Genomic DNA, 21,326 nt, shown 5'->3' with positions numbered 1-21,326 from the left:
ATCAAATAAGTGTTTAGAGGTTATTTTGCTTTCATTTATAGGAATGAACACCTATAAAACAAAATTGTATAACATGTTACAAAATTCCAAGGGTGGTGTTCACAATGAAGAGGTTATTTTCATACTTTTGTGGCTGCTGTTGCCAGGATTGGAAGTTTAACATTGTAATTATTTTTGAGTGGTACATAATATTTATTATTCATTTAGGCTAGCTCATGAAATTAAATCAAATAGAATTGACCCTGCCCTTTAAAAGGATTTGTCCATAGTATTATTACCCATGGAGTTCCGATTGTTGCTTTAGGTTGACTTTTGACAGACAAATAATTGGATGACCTCATTCTGTAATAACAAATGAGAGAGCTAATCACGTAAACACATGGACTGCCTTGAGAACGGATGTAAGAGTAATGATTCATCATAGTTACGAGGAAAAACAATAGTTTGTACTGTACCCTTTAGCTATGTGTTATTATGAGTTATTGTTTTTACAGTCCAGGTAGTAACACTTAAACTTTAGGAAGAGGTTATTCATTGTCCATGAGATCAATATAAAACTGAATGCTCAGAGTGCAAATATGACTTAAGTCGACCCTACTGATTGAGGCTTTCTCAGAAATCAGCTGGCATCTACAATCCAAATAGGTCCCTTGGATGTTTCAGGTTTATGACTGGAGCTCATTATGTGTCCATCTTACTTTAGTGGAAGGAGAAGGGTTCATCATCACATTTTAAACATTGGGAACCGTTTAAGTGTTACGTGTTTCATTTGGTGTTGGAATGTCATGATGCCTGTTTTGAAAAAATCTTTCTAATGACATACGTGACATTGCAAGTTTTCCTAGTTGCAGTGTCGACCTCATACACAAATAGGCTGCTGACATCCATGGGACTAGTTGAGTGATAACTCATGAGCATGACTCCAAGAGTCACAGTCTGACCTGTATTAAATCTCAACTCTTGGAGGATATACTTCTGTATTTGCTCTATGTTCTAAAAAGATGTATGCTGGTTTTTAGGCATTTTTTAAGATAAAAATCTCTTAACAGAAGGTGTCTTGAGAAGCTGTCAGGCTGTAGGTTATATTAGTTTAGAGCTGGGGTAAGGATAGGGCAGGACTCGGCTCTCAGAAGCCAGGTGAAGAACACATGGCTGGCAAAATGGAGGAGGGGAAGGTGTCCCTGGGTGACTGTATCGGGCACGACAGTGGCACCAACTGCAGAGTGACCTCCTTCCAGCTCTAGGCAAGGTTTGATGCAAGTTACCTGTGACACTGAAAAATGGATGTATCACAGGTCACTGGTGTGTGCCGAAAATACCTCAAGTCTGAGGGCTGCGTGGTTAAAGCTGGACGGGAAGTGTCACGCTCTGATATTGCCCCGAGTTTTTGATAGTGTTTGCTGTGCAACAAAGCCATGGCTACTGGTGATTTTCAAGGTCTGAAGTGTCATTATTTATTATCATTCATAAACAGTAAATAAATTGGCTTTGGTGTTTCAATAAGTTGCCCTAGAGGTAATATATAATCCAGGTGTTCACTCTTGAATATGTAATCCAATTTAGTTTGAGAATCCTGTGTATTTTAATAGGTAAAACCACCACAGGGTCACAAACATAATCATAAGATAGCTGTCAGGGGGACTGTAGAAAGGTGATAAAGGCTACTTGACCTTTGTGTGTGTTTTATTTAAATCAGAGCATGACTTTTTGTGAAAGAGGGTTACAGTTTGTCAGTAAGAAAATCCTTTTGTAATAAAAAAAGATTGTTCATGTGTAAGGTGCATAAACTTGCTTTTCCTTCAAAAACACCACTTATCGCTGTTTTGCAAAGAAACTTGCAAATTCTTATGAAAGATAAAAAAATAATCACTAGTTATATTTTAAAAGAAAGGAAAGAATGAGGGAGAAATATTCCTGTGGCAAAGATCTGTGCCACAGATATCCAAACAGCTGAAAACATTGTGACTTACTACAGGTATTTGAGTGCATATACTATAAAGTGTGTGTGTGTTTTCAGAGATGGTAGCTTACAATGGACCAAGCTGATTCTACTGCAGGTCATCCCTTGATTTCATTACCATTTGTGGGCAATTTGCAGTCAGTCTGGACTGTAAGCTGTCTGGAATGCTGGTCCCCAAAGAGTAGAGAGTGTCGTGGTGCTTGGAAGAAGTCTTAACTGGCCGAATCAATTGGCTTAGTTTTCAAATCAAGATGACCTACCTTTCTGGAAAATATCCTTTGGTCAGATAGAAGTCATTTGACTTAAAGGGCATCTGTGTTATGCAGGAGGTCAGGCTTCATGTGGTCATAATCCCTTCTAGCAAAAACCAGTTTGCAAACTGGTTGCTAGGGTAAGGGTACAAGTACAGTACATCATAATTTAATGCATGAATACGGACTGCTAATCTGTATACTTTGTGCAACGGTTATAGGCTTCCCCTCCAGCTTACAACTAAATGTGAGACACAGTGATCGGATAAGTAAAATGTAGTACGATTTCCTCCTTCAGCATAAATTGCATCAGGTAACTGAACCCCTTTCCAGTAATACCCTCTAGTGCATGGTATGTTTTTCCAGTATCATGATGCAGGAGCAATTGCCCAGGACCCCTAACCAGTTGTGGCTTTGTATTCTCTGGTTTCAGATATTACATTCAGCTGCTTTTCCTCTGCTAATACCTATATTTTACAGAAAAGAAAGAATATTGAACCATTTTCTGGACCTTTGCTTTAGAATACAAGTTTGTGAAAGAAGCAGCTGACTTTATTCAAACAGCTGTATCAAACAAAATGAAGGCGTTATCCTTCCCTTTTCCCCTCCTGCTCCCATGTATAGGGATCATTGCGCTGGACATTTGGCGTGTGTGTCTGATGGGACCGGACCGTTCCTTGGTGTAAGGAACTTGTTGCTTGTGCTTGAGTGCCTTCAGGATCAGGGCTGTTGGCAGCCAGACGCTAATCCCACAGAATTTAACATGTGCTTTAAACCCTTTGCTCATGAAAACTGCTCGCTTGAACACGGGCTTGCAGATTTAGTGTTCTTACATTGGGAATTCCTCCCCTTATTTTACTGTGTAGTCAGAAACCTGATGAAATAATGGAAAAAAATTTGCAGTGTAGTCACCTGATTTGATGTCTGGATAATTCACTGGCTCTTGCCCAAGAACCAGTCTAATTTAAGGAATACGATTCTGTGTTGCCTGTTCTGTTTCTATAGAAACTTTTGGTTACTTAGTTCTTAGTCATGTCGCAAAAGGTACTTGCTATTTGAAAAATTAATTAACAATATTAAAGTAAATTGTTATTCTTTTATTTTATTATGATCACTCGTGTAGAAATTCCTCAGAAAGATTATCAGTTTGAACTGCTGTGATTTCATTCTGGTTGCATCACGTCTGCAGTAAAAAAACCACACCCCCAAACCAATGCAAAATGGAACAACTCCTCAAGGACAGCAATCAGGGATTGCAAGAGTAAATATTAATTGTCTTTACTGTATATAAGAACACATAATTTTCTTTTTAAATATCACATGTATCATCCATCAAAACAGCTATTTCATGATATAAGTAAAATTTTACTGATAAACTGCCTGTTGCAATTACCTTGGTATGTTAGACTTTGAATTTCCATGCGGTCTTCTGGAGTTCTGTGAATTTTCTTCCTTTAACCTCACTGCATGGATATTTCTACAACCTGCTTCCATGACTGAAAGGGCACAAGGGAATGCCTACATACTGCAGCAGTGGAAAGTATTCTTTCTTTTCTTTTCCTTACCTCTCATCTGTTGTTTCAGTGCTGGCTAGGTTGGTTTTTTTGTGGGTTTTTGGGTGGGGTTTTTTTGGGGGTGGGGGTGGGGTGTTTTTTTTTGTACTCTCCACATTTCTTGAATACACTGCTCTCTTACATTATTTCTGTTTGGTGGGGCAGGGGGATTTTCCTCTCCTCCTCCTGTCTCCAGTAGCTCAGGGAGAAAGAGGTAAGACGGGAAGCTCCTCTTACCTTGATGTTGCCCTACAAGTCAGTGGGTTTGTTCCGGCACTCTGACCTTAGCCGTGTATCCCAGCTGTTCTACAGCTGCAGCGCTCCCCTGGAACTAGTGGCGGAATTGGTTGGTAGGACCACCCGCACACCAACAGGTTTGGAAATACAGCAGGAGGAAAGAAACAAGTGTATTTTTAAAGTTTACAGGAATTTAAACAGCGTATCTGTACCTCAGAGAAGGCTACATTTGGCCAGCATCCAACTTCATTTAGCTATTACGTCATGCCCGTTGCATTTTTAGTACTCTCAGTAGGCATATGAAGATGCAAAGCATGAAGAATCTTTATCCTAAGCCCTGCTACATGTTTGCAGCAAACCCAGAAGATTAATGCAGTGGAGTGTCTGGCGTGGTCTGCACTCCAGTTGAGCAATACTCCTGAGCTCACTAGCAGCTTTAAGCGTTTGAGGACCTTTGCCCATGGTTGAAGTGAAATGTGCACACATGTGCTTTCTGGACCAGGGCCATACTGGTTTCGTGAAGCTAGAATGGAGAGTATATGTAACAGAAAAAATGTTTAAAAAGAACATTATAACCTACTTCAGTCTGCTGAGTTTGAAAGTATCTAGGAGGGCTGGTGGGAGGATTGATCAGAGACGGGTTGTCAGCATACACCACCAGTAATCAAAATGCATGAGAGATGATCATTTAAGATGGCGACAGGAACAACTAAAGCTAGTTAGACTAATGAGCAGTGGGATATTTTACATTAATATTTTGTGTTCATATCCTATAATCAGCAGACAGCTCTCTAACGCTGCTTGCTAATGACTGACCTGATGCTGTGTCCAGACTTGTTTCTCGTATATTTCAGAATTCTTGGATTAAAAAGTGGTGGATATTAATGCATTGGGCAGGAAGAGCTTACATTTGATCTGGTCTGTGAAGATCTGCATAAAACAAAATACAAATAAAAAGCGTAGAATGGGGAATACAAAACCACTGATAGCTGGGGTATTTCCAAATATCAGTTTCAGTTCAGATTTAAGAGGTCTACTAAGATGGAAAATGCATAGTGCTTTTGTGTATTTCTGATACATAAAGCAAATCTGAAAGAAGAGCAGCGAGGAAAGCAGTCGTCTTTGCCAGTTATGGCAGTGCAGAATGGGGAATTAATAAAACTATGATAGTAACAGATGGAAACGGCCACTCGAAACAAGAAGAGCATTTTAACAGGAATGTTTTAGAAATTTTTTTGTGCATGCAGTTTTTCAGCTGTTTAAAAAAACAGCTAATAACTGCTCAAATAAATATTTTCGGGGCGGGGGGGGGATCCTTGAAACTTTATCAATCTATTTTCAATATGTGAATTTCCTGAGAACTTCAACAAGAGAATTTAAATCTGACATCTTTGCAGGGGAGATGATAATTCTTTGTGGAGGTAAAAAATTTACACATTTTTTTAAAAATAGATAGAGCATCTTATGGGAGAGTGTTTGAGGGGTTAGAGTTTTGTGTGTAATATCTTATTAAAATATGATCTAGAATTTGTGGAAATATAGTTAGAAATTATTGGTAGCATTTGGTATGCAGCTGTTGATGGCCCCCTCGGCAGCAAAGAATTTTCAAAGCTACTTTGGGGAAACAGTATAGCTTTGTCTGTCTTCAGTATCCTTTCAGCTGAAAAACAGCTTGACTGTTAGGCATTTTGATCCTTTCTACCCTAAAGAATCAGACCATTAAGTAGCATAATTATTTTTGCTGGAAGTCTTAGTTTTTCCTAGTTGGCATTTGAGTTTAGAACCCTTTTAGGGTGTATTGTCTAGGGCGTTTTGTTGGTGTTTTGGTGGGGTGTTTTGTTGTTTGGTGTTTGGTTTTTTTTTCCCCCCAGGGCTCTAAGAGTATATGAAACACAGGAAAGAACTAAGTAACTATTAAACAAGGTTTTATAAAACAGCTACCTTCTGCTTTGCTTCAATTTGTCTGCCTTTATGCTAGAATCGATGTATGTTTAAAAGTGGAAGTCTTGTTCAAACTGAAGATTTTTCCATGTTGAGTAGTCACTTCCCTCTTTACAACATGAGGCAATGAGTGTGGGGATGAATACATAGGTCTGCATTTTGCTGTGGAGAGTGAAATGGAGGGGGGGGGCGGGCGGGCTTCAGACCCCCCTCCTGTGGGATCTTGGGTGATCCATCACTGTGTATTCATAAGAATTTCCTATTCCATAGGTCTCCTTGTGGGTACTCTCGATGTCGTGTTGGACTCCAGTGCCAGAGTGGCACCGTATCGAATCCTCTACCAAGCACCAGACTCCTTGGTCTATTGGACTATTGCCTGTGGTAAGGACAAACATACTGACATGTGGGTTTTTATTCTTTCTGGATACTGTGCCACATAACTAATAGAGCATCATGCCTGCTGAGCACAGTCATTTCGGGACAAATAAATGGGTCAGGATGAAAACCTGCTCTAGAGGTTAAATTAAGAAGCTGCAGAGCATCTAATATTCAGACCTTGAATGCCAGCATGTGTGTATGTGTTATGCACAACGACAGAGTAAAACCAAAAATGGCCCTGGAACAGGGGCAGAAGCCTCTGTTCTTTCCTGCCCTTCATGTCCCAAATATGTTCCCAGACAAGCAGTCTAGTATCCATCCCTTCTCCTTGCATGTTCTTGTCTGTGCCTATGGCTCACTCCTACAGCACTTTTAAAGTGCAGCATTCCTGGGTGATGGGTTATCTCTCAAGAGTATGGTAGGAGGAGTACCTGGGTTACAGCCCCCTCAAATTACCCAGACAGGGCACCTGGCTTCCCTTGAAATGGAAACTGGAAAGATAGTTCAAGCCCAGCTCTCTCCTGAGTACTGAATATTGGTACAGCATTTCCTGGATAGCGAGCTCCAGCATAAATACCATCTAGATCCCAGGGATGCCCACCTCTTGGATGTTTATTTCAGACAGTGTGTTCACCTTCTAAATGTCATGTACTTAAAAAGTCAGCAAGATGATAGCTAGGTTAGTGCTAAATACAGAAGTGTATGTTCTTACATAGATGCAACAACTCTTAAGAGTTTGGGTCTTTAAGGCCCAAACTTTGTCAAATCTAACTGTAAGACTGTTTCTTCTGTCATTATAGTAGTTGGTGAAATCAATGAAGTTGATATTTCGGTACATTAAGTAGGATTTTTGCATACACCAGACCCTGTAAATACTAAATGCTTATTTCTAGGGTCAGGTACCTATTGCAAGTAGCGTAAAGCAATATGTAGTTAGTCTCTTGTTCTGTTTGTCAGCTCTGAAAATGGTGTCTGAAGCTGAATGCAGAAGGTTGAGGTTATTTAGCTTTGGCCAAGCTTGTAAGGTGACATGCTCAGTTTGAAAATACTGCTTTTCAGTCTTAGCAAATGGAAACTTTTGAATGCAACTCCTCTAGCTCTAAAGTTTCAAACGCTGTTTTAGGCAGCACCCAGAACTCTGTTCATTTGAAAGAAAATTGAGAAAGAAGACAAATGAGAAGTGTACACATGCCTGTCATCTCTTTAACAGACTGGTAACTTCCAGCACCTCCAACGCTGCCTGACATTCAAAAATACTAGTTAGTGAAGCTGTAGACTTCTTGCCTTACAGTGCCCTCTCATCTGTGCCCGTTCTCCCAACAAAATTTGACATTTAGATTAGTTGGATGACTTTTCTTCCAGAGAAATCCTCTCTCTTGGGGAGGGGAGGAATGGGTGAAGGTTTGCCATAGATCTAGTAATTTAAGCGGTTCAAAGCAGGCTCTATTCTTCTGAGCATATGACTTGTGCATCTGACAAAGGTGATACTGGAGCTGTGTCATGTTCTGAATCCAGTAGGAAATTTTTGAATAGCTCATCTCAGCACAAGTATTTCTTGCTACTTTTGGTGGTAGACCTGAAGAAGGCATTGATTTAAACAGCCATTTTTCCCAGCTCACTGAATATTTTGAAATTCATGTAACATAACTTGCCTTTAGTGACAGCTAATAGGAAAAACAGATATCAATGAAATTGTTGAATATTATGAAGTTCATTTCCAAATCTTCATTTAACTGCTTGCTTTGGACTGTCAGCTACTCTGCTGTGACCATAAGCAATGGGACCTTGCATGTCAGCTTTCCATAGTTTTCAATCATGACAAAGAAGGGTAAAGTACTTGCCAGTATATTTATTTACACTATTTGTGCACTAGCAGAGGTAGTTGGAAGTGCACATACAATCCCTTCTTTTCTTCACCCAAATGTTAGTGCACAGCAATTAGTAAGCATTTCTGTTCCATAAACTTGAAGGAGAGCAACTGAGAGCACAAATTTTCTTGCCGTTTGCAGACTCCCTTCCAAAGAAAATAACATATCGCAAAGCTCTCAAGAAAATAGTGTTTCCTCAAAGACACATGTACTGTGCACATATTCAGAAATTAATTTTTAAGACTTTGGAAATAGGCTATGTGGCTGTTCTCTAAGTGCATTTGCAGGGTTTTCGCATGAGACCTATAGAAAATTACTATAATGTTGTATCTCCAATGTGTATCCTCAGATAACCAGGGGCACAAAATTGAAGGCAGATGAGTTATGGCCCCAGAATAAGCACATATACATGTAGAAATTTATGCTGCTGCTGAACTGTGATAGTTTTGTTTCTTTTCTGTAACAGATATTGCAGTTTTTATGTGGAAATACAGTACTCTGTTTACATTTAAGCTAGCTTTCAGTTATGAATCTTAACCCCAACTGAAATTGCTAACAAAGTAGTTAATGTATATATCTGTGTTTCCATTTTGTGGAGTGTTTCTTGAATTTTTAGTCTCCTAATATCTAGCTGGCTGATTGGCTTAGTTATTTTTATTAAATTATAAGACTGTACTAGCTTAGTCTTGTCCCCTGAGGGGAGTAGCGTGGCTCTTAGAAGGAGGTGAAATTTTACAGAGAGCAAGTTATTTCTCTAAGCAACCTTGAAGCTGAGCAGCCCAGTGTTGCCTAAGGGTCTGCACTGTGGTTATTTTATGAACTTGCAACTAAAGCAATTTCTTCTGAACTGATCAAGGCTTGTTACCATTATACAGGTGACTAAGGGATTTGGCTGCATTTAGCTGTGCAACTCTGATTTGTCCTGCATTGTACAGCTGACACTCCCTGTTCCCTAGGGGTAGACTGCTGGTTATTTGGTACTTGTAACCTCTTATTTTTATAGAAATTTGTCATATTCTCCTCTGACTTTTATAAAGCAATGTTCTCCATTTTTCAGCAAGTAGCTATACAGAGTGACTGGAACAAATGTGATTGTTTCCTGGTTCATTCATGCTGCATGACATTTGGTCTTGTTCTGTACAAGACTATTCTGAGGGTAAAAAATAATCCAAGGGGTTTTGTTTGCTCTAAAACGACTGTTTTAAGTTATGATTGGACCCCAGATTTTTTTATAATTAATTTTGGATGTAGATTTTTGGGGGTATTAACTCAACTGATCTAGGTTGTATGAGAATGCTGCCTGGTTAGATTTGAGGCTTTATACCTCTGTAAAGGAGGCCTGTTATCAGCACTCTCTCCAGTGCAGTGTTGTGTTGAACATGCCACGCATTAGAGATCTGTCTATTGAGCTATACTGGAAAGATGTAACTTTTCAAGAACAGTTTTAAGCATATTAATGTCATAATGGTCTAGAAGTCCAAAATGTTGTACATTATCAGTTTTGCATATTTTAATAGCCCTTCTGTGTCCCATGTCAGTGTGTCGCCCCACCCCAGTCTGCTAGTGTTTAATTTAGGGGGTGGTATATGTAAACTCTGTTTGGAAATGAACAATTTCTTATAGATCTCCACCTATAAAATCAGTCATTCTTACTATGGCTTTGTGTGTTTTTCGGGTATAGAACCAATCATTGCTGTAGGGTTTTTTTTATGTTAACAGTATTTAGAGGCATTTCTATAGAAGTTTCTAAATCTGTATTTCACATGTGAAAAAAATGAATTATGGATTATTTTAAAGTGTCAATCTTGAAATTTTATTATATGCCTTGGAAAAGGTTTTCAGAAAAGCCCATGTGCTTTGGTTAACAAAGCTACAAGTTTTAGTTAGAGTGCTGTTGTGTTTACCAGCCGTTACTATTTCTTCCTCCCTCTCTGTGCAAACTGAGGTTTTGCCAGTCCGCTCCTGAACCTGCTGTTACTTGCAAGAACAGTTTTAGGCTCCCTGAAGTGTTACAGGTTCTCCTGCAGTGCATTCTGTTAAGGTAGCAGTTCAGGCTGACTAATAAGCATCTCGGGTAAGTATCTGCTTGGGAGAGAAGACTGGACATGAGAGCCTCATCACCTGTCTCAGGTTAAGCCGTTCCTATTCCTCAGTCACTGACTGAAACTATACTTCCGAGTGTGTTTGAAAGCATGTTTATATGACTTGTTAATTTTCTTCTCAGTCCTGAACTCGGTCACATTCCCTCTGGACCTCTTACCTTAGACAAACCAACCCAGATGCTAGAAAACTAACCCTGACACCCAGAGATGTTCCCGTGTTGCTCATGTTGTTACTCCACTGCACCTGCCAGGCAATTGCCCCTTCTCATCCTTGCTCCAGCACCGTGCATCCTTCTTCCATCTGGCTCTTCTGGTCTAGACCTCCTTTAGCCTTCCAACTTCTGTTTAACATGCTTACCAGTTTCCTCCCTGAAGACTGAGGAAAATAGCTCAATCTACTGGGGATGCTGGCCAGCATTACATCATTTCAGCCATGGAGCACACCATAAGCTAAGCACACCATTTAGAGGAGGGGAAGGAGTGATTAGTAGCCTATGCTATGCATCGTAGCTATTTTCCCTTTAATTTCCTGCCAGTCTTGGGGGCTATGTATTCCAAAGTGCGGTGGTTTAATGGTTAAATGCCATTTTTTTCTCTTTCCCAGAAAGTTAGAGATATTGCTTAATTTACCTAAAAGGTCAGTGATGGCAAAATGGTGAGTGCTTCTCATACACTAAGACAGGCAAAGACTTGCCAGTAGCAGGGTTAAAATAGATCTGTAGTGTAAAACATCGCAGCGAAAGTGTTTTTTAATTCTGATTCAGCCAAGCAAAGAGAAAGATCTAAGCTGTGATGATAAATTAATGAGAACTGGGATGTGGGTTTTGGCCTGATTGCATGATCTGCTGTAGGTGAGACTGGGAGAGTAAACAATAAGATAGTGGAGACAAAAAGCAATGGAGACAATGAGATGGATTATTACAGGCTGAGAATAATCAACCAAAGCTGTTTCATAAGAAGTGATGAAAAATAATTAATGAACCACAAGCAAGAAATAGATGGCTTTAAGAAAGAATTTGTCATGATAGTGTGTTTGCATTGCTTGGCACTGCTCTTCAAGAGATGAGTGATTTTTCTGATGACAGTCAGGCTTTATATACATAGCTCACATATTTCATCATTGGTTTTTACAGCAGTGTAAAAGCCAAAAAGAAATAAACTAGTTTCCAGACCACCTCCTGAGTTCAAGAAAGGTTTGGTTGCATCCAGTAGTTCTAAAGAAAATCAGCAGTGGCGATCACTTGTGGCTCTGAAATATTGGTTCCATATGCAGGCTATCCTGCAACATGATTTACGTACCCATGCTACAACTAGCATTGTGAAATTCCCCTGGAAGTTGCACAGAATGTTGTGTTCTGTTGCTTTCATTAGAGTTGTGTAAAGCTCTGACTGTATACTGCAGAAAGAATATTTTTCCCCATCGTTTATTGCTGAACAACAAGAAAAATGATTGTTTGGTATGTATTCAAGATGGTTGCATTGAGTTCTTCTACAAACCATGGAAACATTTACACCCAGACAGCTTGTTGTAATTTAACCTCTTTCCAATGGTTGCTTCACATGAGCCCCTTCACTTTGTTGGGTTCTGTAGGCATTAGTTAGCAGGCAGGTACATTTACTTGCTAGTTCTGAGTAAAATGGGCCAAGTCTGTGATTTTGAACAAAAAGATGATGTAGTATTGATGCTATTTCCTACCTGGATTGAGATACTTTTAATCAAGCTTCAGGTACTGATGTTCCTATATGAACATGTAATTTTTTTTTTCTGAAAATACTTACTTAGAAGTCCTGGTTTTGACATAATTGCCCCAGCATTCTTTTTTGGAGGAACATTTTTTTGTGAGTGCTTGAATTTATTCTTCCTTCAGGGTGGGCACAGAGAGATCCTGAAGATCACCAACAAATTTATTCTGCAAGATGTTGAGAACAGGAGGTCAAAATGGAAGTGTTATTTATTACAATCCATCTCAAATAAAATAGAAGTAGAAATTTGCATACATAAACTCTAGTTCATACAAGAAACTTTTTCATCTCTGTTCTGTACTACTTTACAGACTACATGTATGCTGATTCCTCAGCATCAAAGATACTTTACCTGACCCATTTTGGTCTCCTAAGCAAACTAGAGTCATCGACGTTTAGTTTATTCTTTAATCATTTCAGTAAACCACCTCTGACAACCCTCTTCCCCTAAAAAGATACAGCTTTCTTAGAGGTCTCTCAGCACTATTCTTTTGAGAAAAAGACATTGTAATAGACTTGCCAGGAAAATTATCCTTTTCAGCTTTTACTCTTGAAATTTTATCATTATCATTCATGATTTTTAGTTGCATATAATGGTGAAGAATTGGGAACCAGTGGTAGAATATACCACTGTTGGGGTTTTTGGCAGTTCCTATCAGATGCAGGCAATACCTTTGGTAACTCTTAAATATGATGTTGGGCAGCTGTTGTTATTGTGGTTAGAATTCTAAATGTAGAGGGTTTTTGTTCAGGATACTGACATAAGTAGCTTGTGCTTCTCAAAGAATAATCTTGAAGATTGCTACCTATTTATTATGAAATTAAAGACTATGGGAGAAAATTTTGGAATTTCCAGGGACACAGCATCTCATGCAATATTGCATCTCCAGTTACCAGCAAATTTTATGAGTCTTTTGTTTATGATCTAGAGGACATTGACATTGGTGAATTATTTATTTTGTGACTTTTGAGTTGTGGGGTGTTTTTTTTTATATACAGGTTGCTCAAGGAAGGAAATCACTGAACACTGGGAATGGCTTGAACAGAATTTGTTGCAAACTCTTTCAATCTTTGAAAATGAGAATGACATAAATACATTTGTCAGAGGAAAAATACAGGTAGTTAAGTATATTATTATAAATGTTGTTAATGATAAATGTGACTGTGGAATGAAAACTGATGTGAATTCTAAACAAATTTGACCTGGTAGTCCCCAGGCTGCTCCACCTTTTTGGAGGAAATCCAGATTCTAAGTAGCAACATGTGTGTAAAAATTAGGTAAACTGGGATCAGTGCATAGAACTACAGCAGTGTGATTAAATACACATTTTAAAATATAATTTATACATATAGGCAGAGCTTCTAACATTATATGTTCTAAAATTAATTGCAGTCTTGCTTCTGTCTTTGACAATTTTCTATGTAACTACTTTTCTAGTGAAAAGCTTTGATTTTGTTTCATGCACTCATTGTATAGTGTCTCCTTACCCTCTTCTGTGTAGTTAAATCCTGTAGTGTTTGCATCTACACTTCATATAGGTGTTAGGGGTTGCTGGTTGGTTGATTTTTTTTTTTTGGTTGGTTGGTTGGTTTGTTTTGTTTTTCCAGAATTTCTTTTTCTCCTTATAGGAGAAATAGTAGCTATACTAGTAAAAAGTACTTTATCCACACTAAGTATTATCTAAAAATAAATATTTTGGTAAAAAATGGATTGTAAGCAAAATTACTGTACATACTTGGTATGTATTCTAAGCGTTGGCTTTCTCTCGTTCCTTTTTTAACATTTCATGTAGTGCTGTCTTAGGAATCCCCTAGTTGTTTGTGTTTTACTAGTGAATCAGGTATAAGGGCTATAGATGATCATGGAAACACCTTATGCAAGAAGACAGATGTCTTGTGAAATATAACCCTTTAAGGAAATGGTTACTTTTTAGACTTGGACAAATGTTAAATATGAATGATGCTTTGCTGTCTTATACTCTGCATTCCATGTAAATATGGAGCAATTTGAAGGCAAGAAGACACTTTCCTGTTTATAACTTCAATATAGAAGGCAATAGAGAAGACTTAAAAAGGAGATTGGGAAAATAAGTCAATAGACTGTAACTTCAGTATAGAACAGAAGGAACCGTAGTCTTGGAGGTATCAAAAAGCATCTTTTCACCAGAGTGCTGCCACTTCAAGTTTGATGAAGGTCTTCTGCATGTGAAAGTGTGAATCATTTTTCCATTCTGCCAGTTAATCTAGTAGAAGATATTTCTATTTTTCCTTTTGCTCTTCTCTTTTGCTCAAGGCCCTCCAAGAAGGGTCATAAAAGTAGTTTTGGTATTTTCCCTAATGAATAACAGATGCTTTTTTCCTTTGACATTTTTCATTCCTTTTGGAAGAAAATCTTCCTATCCCTGTCTCCTCGGGGAGCATATTTACCCAGAAGGGGAAAATATTACAAGTCTTAAGTGCTTTAGAGAGTTGTTAGGAGTATTTGAGAAAGGCTGGTTTATTTAAAACAGGGTACTGGCAAGTGGTTGGTGTTTGGTTGCTTTTGACGTAGGCATGGTAGGGAGCAAGGCTATCAGAAAGACAGCCTTGAATAAAGTAAATAACTATATAAGCAAAAGAATGAGTAGAAGAATTAAGGGATAAGCAAAAGACTTTCTTGACATTGCAGTAACTGTTGTGGCCTTTGGCCCTGACAGCATAGGGATATCTGCTACCCCATAGCAACTAACATGCTGTGCATTTCTTTCACTCCCTACTAGGGTATCATCGCCGAGTACAACAAAATCAATGGCATCAAGGAGGATGACGATACAGAAAAATTTAAGGAAGCTATAGTGAAATTTCACAAGCTATTTGGAATGCCAGAGGAAGAGAAATTAGTGAACTACTACTCCTGCAGTTACTGGAAGGGGAAGGTTCCCCGTCAGGGCTGGGTGTATCTCAGCATTAATCACCTTTGCTTCTACTCTTTCCTTATGGGCAGGGAAGGTATGTTTTACAGTGGAACGGTGGTCTGTGCATCTAAGAATTGTTAGGAAATCTTCTGTAGTTTCTTACTGTTACCTGCTGAACCACTGGGTGTGCAAAGTCACTGCTGGGGAAAAGAGGAGCAGGGAGCAATTCCCTGACTGTCACGCTGCTTAACTGTGCACTTGTTCCCTTGTTTGTTTTGTGTTTCTCAAACTAGTTCTCTGTAAAATAATACCCGGGCATCGTTTAGAGGCATGGCTAGCTCTCGGGACTGTGCCCAAATGGGAATAGAGATGAGATCACACCGGTTTTGGGTCCTTCTGCTCTTATACAATCCTCCAGTACTACTCTGGCAGACCTTGCAACCTCAAATGCCACATTTACTTTTGTACAACACCAGAGCATCACAAAGGGCTCAGAGGAGACCCAGGATCAAGAGCTACATAGTGTGGGTACAACCAATCTGCTCTAGAGGGAGTTAATTCTAAGCAGTGTGGAGGTGGGCGAGTCTGCAGTACTTGGTTATGGGCAATGGATCATGCCCAGGTCTTTCTGTTGAGCTATGTAAACATACCCTAGTGATTAACAGGATTATTTTTTAACTATTTTTGACAAAAATAAGTGTAGATTTAGTCCCTGTTTTTAAGGACAGTATCCTAACCTGTAGTGGTGTTTGAAAAAAAGCCAAGGATCTGTCATTACTCTAATATTTGAAATGCTTTGATGTATAAAAATAATGCAAGCCTGTCTGATGTGTTCAGACTACATTTCCGTTCTTCTGTAGGAAGAGAGGCTATCAGAGTCTGAGCAGGTGCTGTGGCAACGGTGAATTATGTTAGCCCACCTAGCTTTGTAATGCTTATGTGTGGTGTTCTGTACAGAAGAAAATGATGTTTAAACTCTTTTATCTACGGTTTGTCAGGTGATCATAGTTTGTTTTTACAAACTGGGTCTATTTATGCTGTCCTCCCAACTTTTGAAGATGCAAGAAAATTTCAGCTGAATACATTTTATAGGAAGTGGAAGATAAATGCTTTTGAATATGCTGATTTTTTTACTGAAATTTTTTTTTTATTTGGTTCTGATCAGCAAAGTTAGTTATCCGCTGGGTTGATATCACTCAACTTGAGAAGAATGCTACACTCCTCTTCCCTGATATGATCAAAGTGAGCACAAGGTCAAGTGAACATTTCTTCTCCGTATTTCTGAATATCAGTGAGACATTTAAACTAATGGAACAGCTTGCCAATATAGCTATGCGACAGCTTTTGGACAATGAAGGATTTGAACAAGACAGGTCATTACCCAAACTGAAAAAGAAATCCCAAAAAAAAGTATCTGCACTGAAACGGTAGGTAGCACTTGCTCGTAGTCATTTGTTTCTCCCCAGTCCTTTTACTTGCAGCATTTTGTCCGAAAGTTTTCTACTGTTGCTGCCATTTACTGTTACTCCAAAATGAATGATTAATTCCAGTGGTGTCAAAATCTGAAGAATTATTTAGATATATTTACTCGGTCTCCTGTTGAAATAGGAAAGGAAAAACATGTGAATATGAACATGTTGCAAAAAGGAAAGAAATATACTTGAGCCAATTTCTTATTTGTTCAGAAGCTCTTCAATGTATCTCTTGACACTGTCTGTGTTAGGTATCTGTTGTAAGGCCCTTTTATGTTACTGGGGTAATAAAGTGATTTAAATATTACTAAGAAACGTGCCTAACATTCATTCTTCATCCTATAATTGGGATTGAAAAATTACTCTAGATGATGAATTCTATCTAGAACTTATTTTAGGTAGCAGAGGTACAAAACTGACATAAAATTCTAAGAGGTAAAAAAAAGTTTGGAAAATATTTCTGCTTCTTTTATAGATATCGTAATGAAATATAATAGTTTCTTGTTAATTTTTTCATTATTTTATATGTTGATCATATTAGTGATCCATACAGAATTTTAACCAGTGCTTGTTTATATTTCTTATTACTTAGTGACATCCGACATGCGTTATATCATTTAGGTATGTCTTTCTAACTATTTAGTGTTTTGCACTAAATGAATTGTCAAGACTAAGTCTTGAAATTATTAACAAACTCTAGCCCTAAGGATTCCATCATGTTAATAAATAAGATGCCAAGATGCATTTTTTGATGTAATATTACATGGTGTTATTTAATACTAAATGTATCTGTTGTATATACTCTCAGCAAGTAGGGCTGAATGCCAGAAGATCACCCAGACTGTCCCCTCTGAGAAGTCAGGATCAATGTATCTAGGTCATTCATGGCAGAAATTTCTTTTTTTTTAATGTAGTTTTAGAATCTTCCAGCAGCAAAGACTATGAATCTCCTGTATGCAAACTATTCCCATTGTTTTGCTCTACACTCAGTGCTTAACTGAGTTGTATGTTGCAGGTAACTTGCAATGATTTGTATAAAATATATCTTAAAATGTATTACATATTTCTTAAAACAAGCAACAGCTTTCTGTGTTTTTTTTGTTTGTTTTTTTTTCAGGGATCTTGATGCCAGAGCAAAGAGTGAGAGATACCGTGCATTGTTCCGACTTCCCAAGGACGAGAAATTAGATGGACACACAGACTGTACTCTATGGACTCCATTCAACAAAATGCATATTTTGGGTCAGATGTTTGTTTCTACAAACTACATTTGCTTTACTAGTAAAGAAGAGAATTTGTGCAGCCTTATTATCCCTCTTCGAGAGGTAAATATTCATACGTGTAAATTGATAGGGCAAATAATAAAGCAATATCCTACTGAGTGCATTCTAGGTTTGATGTTTTTTTCATTATTTCATCCCTTTAATCTCGTGATGTGTTCTAAGTAATATTTTATGACTCTGTATCTTAGTTCCTACTACTAAAATTCACAGGGAGTTTTCCCTGTCAGTTTTTACAACCCTCATGAGTCCTTCCTCTCCCATAATTTATGTTCTGATTTACAGCCCCATGGTACTTTTTTTTTTTGGTGCCTCATAGGGAGGGATGGACAATAAAACTTCCTAGATTGATGAGTTGGAACTTCTGTTAAAGAATCTGTCAGATAAGATTTGCTTTTGTCAGATGTAAAAAGATTCATAATCCTAAATATTTGAATTGTCTCTTCACACAGACTTGCAATCATTTATTCCTGTATATGGAACATATTTGTCAGCATTTTACAAATTGGTGTGCTTCCCTTTTTAAAGCTAGTTGCTTAAAGCAGATGTTCAGTAAAAAGAATTTAAGCTTGATGCAATGAAAAAAATTGTCGGGGAGGTTTTTTATGATTGTCTTGATTTGTGGATTGATGGAAAAATGTGTAAAGTAAATCTTGGAAACAGTAGGAAAGCTGATGTAATCAAGGACAGTTTGGCTTGAAGGAAGAACCATGGAATATTTCAAGGCACTGTTTTTCCCCGACAAATCATTAGGAGTAAATCCAAATGGTATTTGTTTGGAAACCTTGAAGTACAACTTCTCCACAGTGTGTTGCAATGACTTTGGTTATTTGAGGAGAGACATTTGATTATGGCTGCACTGTTTTTTCTGGAGCTGCAAGGGAGCAATGATCCTCCGGGTAATGTGGTGGAAGAGGAGAACAAAATCTGCATTTAACAGGACCCCTTTTCCTGGATGCACATTCAGCAACTGCTTTTGATAACCACTGCTGCAGCAGCGTGGGATTCAAAGCAGCTCTAAAGCTTTAAGAGAAAGAAATAGCTGAAGGAGTAAGTGCTTTTGTCTCAACAGGTAAAGTCTCAGTACCAGCAAGGAGAACAGTAACACACTGTGTAGTGCCAGCCCTCAGAACAACAGATCAGTACCCTTAATAATTACAGGGAAGCTTTCTATTTAATTAAAGCTTTGGGTCAGACCCTAACCTAATTCCAGTATTCTGTGATATTCTGTAGCTGTTTTGACAGGTGAGGCAATAGCAAAGCATTGGTTCAGAAATTATGATCGGAAAAGGTGATTTTCAGTGGCTGAAATCAGTGGCACCCAGTAGGTGCAGTCTCCAAGATCAGCAGTTCAGATATGTGCGTGTCTCTGCTTGAACAGGAAATAAGTGGATGTCAGCTCTCACTATAGCAAAGCATGCTTGCTATAATGTCTGTCCTGTGCCTGTGGAAGTTGTCTGTCTTTTGTGCCGATTAGGTCTTTTGTGCCGATTACGCTCAAACAGTTTTTACGCGGAACAGAAAAATGACATAGGAACGCTTTTTAGCTAATTTCAATATGCTATTAGTGAAGCTCCTTTAAGTTAATGAAGAACTAATAGATTTGTAGTTAACAGCAAAATAAAAGGAAGTTGGAAGGATAGAGAAGCGATTTAGCACCTGAGCTGTGCATTGCAGTCTTTAAATACATCTTCAAAGAAAATGTTGTGTGAAAACCAGTTATCCTATCCTTTTAGCCAGAGAAGTATTAATATTATAGCACTAATGTCTGACCGTTGATCTCTATTTTAAAAAGGGTTTTAAAAAAAAAGAGTAAAAGTAAAGGTCCTGATAAACTGAAATGTGCCCTCGTCTATTCTGAAGGTAGTAAGACAGTTTTCATTACCTAGAAAATTCTTTGAAGTCATAAAAGCGGTGATTAACTGTACTTACAATTGTGATTTCTGTTTTCTTTAATACATGAACTGCACAAGCTTGATTGGTTTATTTGTTTTTAAGTCTAATAATTGGTAATGTTTAGATGATGTTTAGAGTATGCAGCTGTTATATAATTCATCCAGAGTGTATGACTTATGCCTGAGACTTTTTGTGTTAACGTGCTTTACCTTTTTGCTCAGGGAACAAGTGCCCTATACTCCGTAGATTGTGGTGTGAGTACTGTTTACAGGTTGGAGTTCAGTTAGATTGGTGACCATTTCACTGGCAACTGAAGGCCAAACAGAAACCTCCACATCACAGGGTTAGATGTTTTCCTTTGTAAGGAAAGACATGGTGTTAGTTTCCCTTTGTTGCAGGTTTCTGTGTACTGTGAAAATACAGTTGCAGTAACAGTCGTTATCGCAGTATGCAACTATAATATAATAAACAGGAGTGTTATCAAAAAAAAGGCTTATTCACATATATTGGCAATAAAAAGTAAGCAAAAGTCTCTGCTGATTCAGCCTGTGCTGGTGTTGGGGAGCAGGAGAGGGATTCGGAGGTCCTACAAAAAAGCCGATAGATCTTCATCCCACAGAAGAAATTTTGTTTTACTGTCTTAAAATAAAGTCTGAGGAAAATAAACTAAGCAGTGCAAAGGAGTTTTTCTGGAGAACGTACTGAAGCCAGTTGTTTCAGGGATGACAGTCTTCATCTTTCAGACTTGTAAGTCCTTGTATCCAAATCCCATTTTCCTGCAGAGGCATGTCCATAGTGAGCTGATATAAGGGTGGAAGGGGCATGGGTTTGTTGTATTAAGGTGGTTTCTTAGACCAAACTACTGGATTAATTGAAGATTTTAAGCTGTAGCCACTATTTCTCTCTAGGTAACAATAGTGGAAAAGGCAGACAGCTCCAGTGTGTTGCCCAGCCCATTATCAATCAGCACGAAAAACAGAATGACGTTCCTCTTTGCTAACTTGAAAGACAGAGACTTTCTTGTACAGAGGATCTCAGACTTTCTGCAGCAAACCACGTCAAAAATATACTTGGAAAAAAATCTTTCTGGAAGCTATATCAGCTCAGATGATGAGGTATGTGGAGGAACATGAATTACTTACTGGAAGAAGGGGATTTTAACTGGTGTGGGGAGAGAGAAGCCATGAAAACCCTTTAAGTTTTTGTAAAGCTAAACCTTTGTGCACAGAAGTGTGTTACTTCTTTTGTGTTAATGCCTTTAGCTTCCTTAATCATAACATTTTAACTGTTCAGCTTAGGAGATCTGTTTTTTCATGTTAGACCTAAGAGAAATCACCATTGCTGTGGAAGAGCTACTCTAACTCCTGCTGCCACATTCTGAAATTACAGTCTATCTTGTTGGAAAGTGTCATAATTAACTAACTAGTTAATTGAATAATACTGTTTAATATCTAACTTGTCTGAGTTAAAATGTAATTGTGGAATTTTAAGAATTTGAAGGAATTATCAGCTGATATGAAGCTCTTTATTCAAGACTTTAGCTGCTAAATCTCATCTTTTAATTCTTCAGAAAATGATGTCTGAGCTGAGCAAGTTTGCATGTGCACTGCTAGCAAACTTTGGGACATTAGAATGAACAAACAAACAAAAAAACCAAAACCCAAACTTGTCCTGGACCTCAGATGGCCCTATTCTGAACCACCTCCCTATTTACCTATGCAAAGTAAATGGTTCTTAAAAGATATGATTAG

At 38.2% G+C, this 21,326-nt stretch overlaps 1 protein-coding gene across 1 annotated transcript in view; it reads left to right on the top strand.

Moving 5' to 3' along the window:
* Positions 1-21,326, top strand: part of TBC1D9 (TBC1 domain family member 9) — a gene marked incomplete at both ends in the record, with an annotated part of 54,643 nt that overhangs the window by 8,258 nt on the left and 25,059 nt on the right. Inside the window, 6 exons of the mRNA XM_081999423.1 lie at positions 6,213-6,323; positions 13,033-13,151; positions 14,793-15,021; positions 16,093-16,354; positions 17,517-17,724; positions 20,484-20,690. Of these exons, the coding sequence (XP_081855549.1) occupies positions 6,213-6,323; positions 13,033-13,151; positions 14,793-15,021; positions 16,093-16,354; positions 17,517-17,724; positions 20,484-20,690 (1,136 nt within the window). The remainder of the gene's footprint in view (positions 1-6,212; positions 6,324-13,032; positions 13,152-14,792; positions 15,022-16,092; positions 16,355-17,516; positions 17,725-20,483; positions 20,691-21,326) is intronic.

The sequence above is a fragment of the Phaethon aethereus genome (assembly GCF_964289735.1).
Source record: "Phaethon aethereus genome assembly, chromosome: 4".
Classification (NCBI taxonomy): Eukaryota; Metazoa; Chordata; class Aves; order Phaethontiformes; family Phaethontidae; genus Phaethon; species Phaethon aethereus.
Note: the sequence above shows the minus strand (reverse complement) of the source record. Positions and strands in the feature narration are given on the sequence as shown.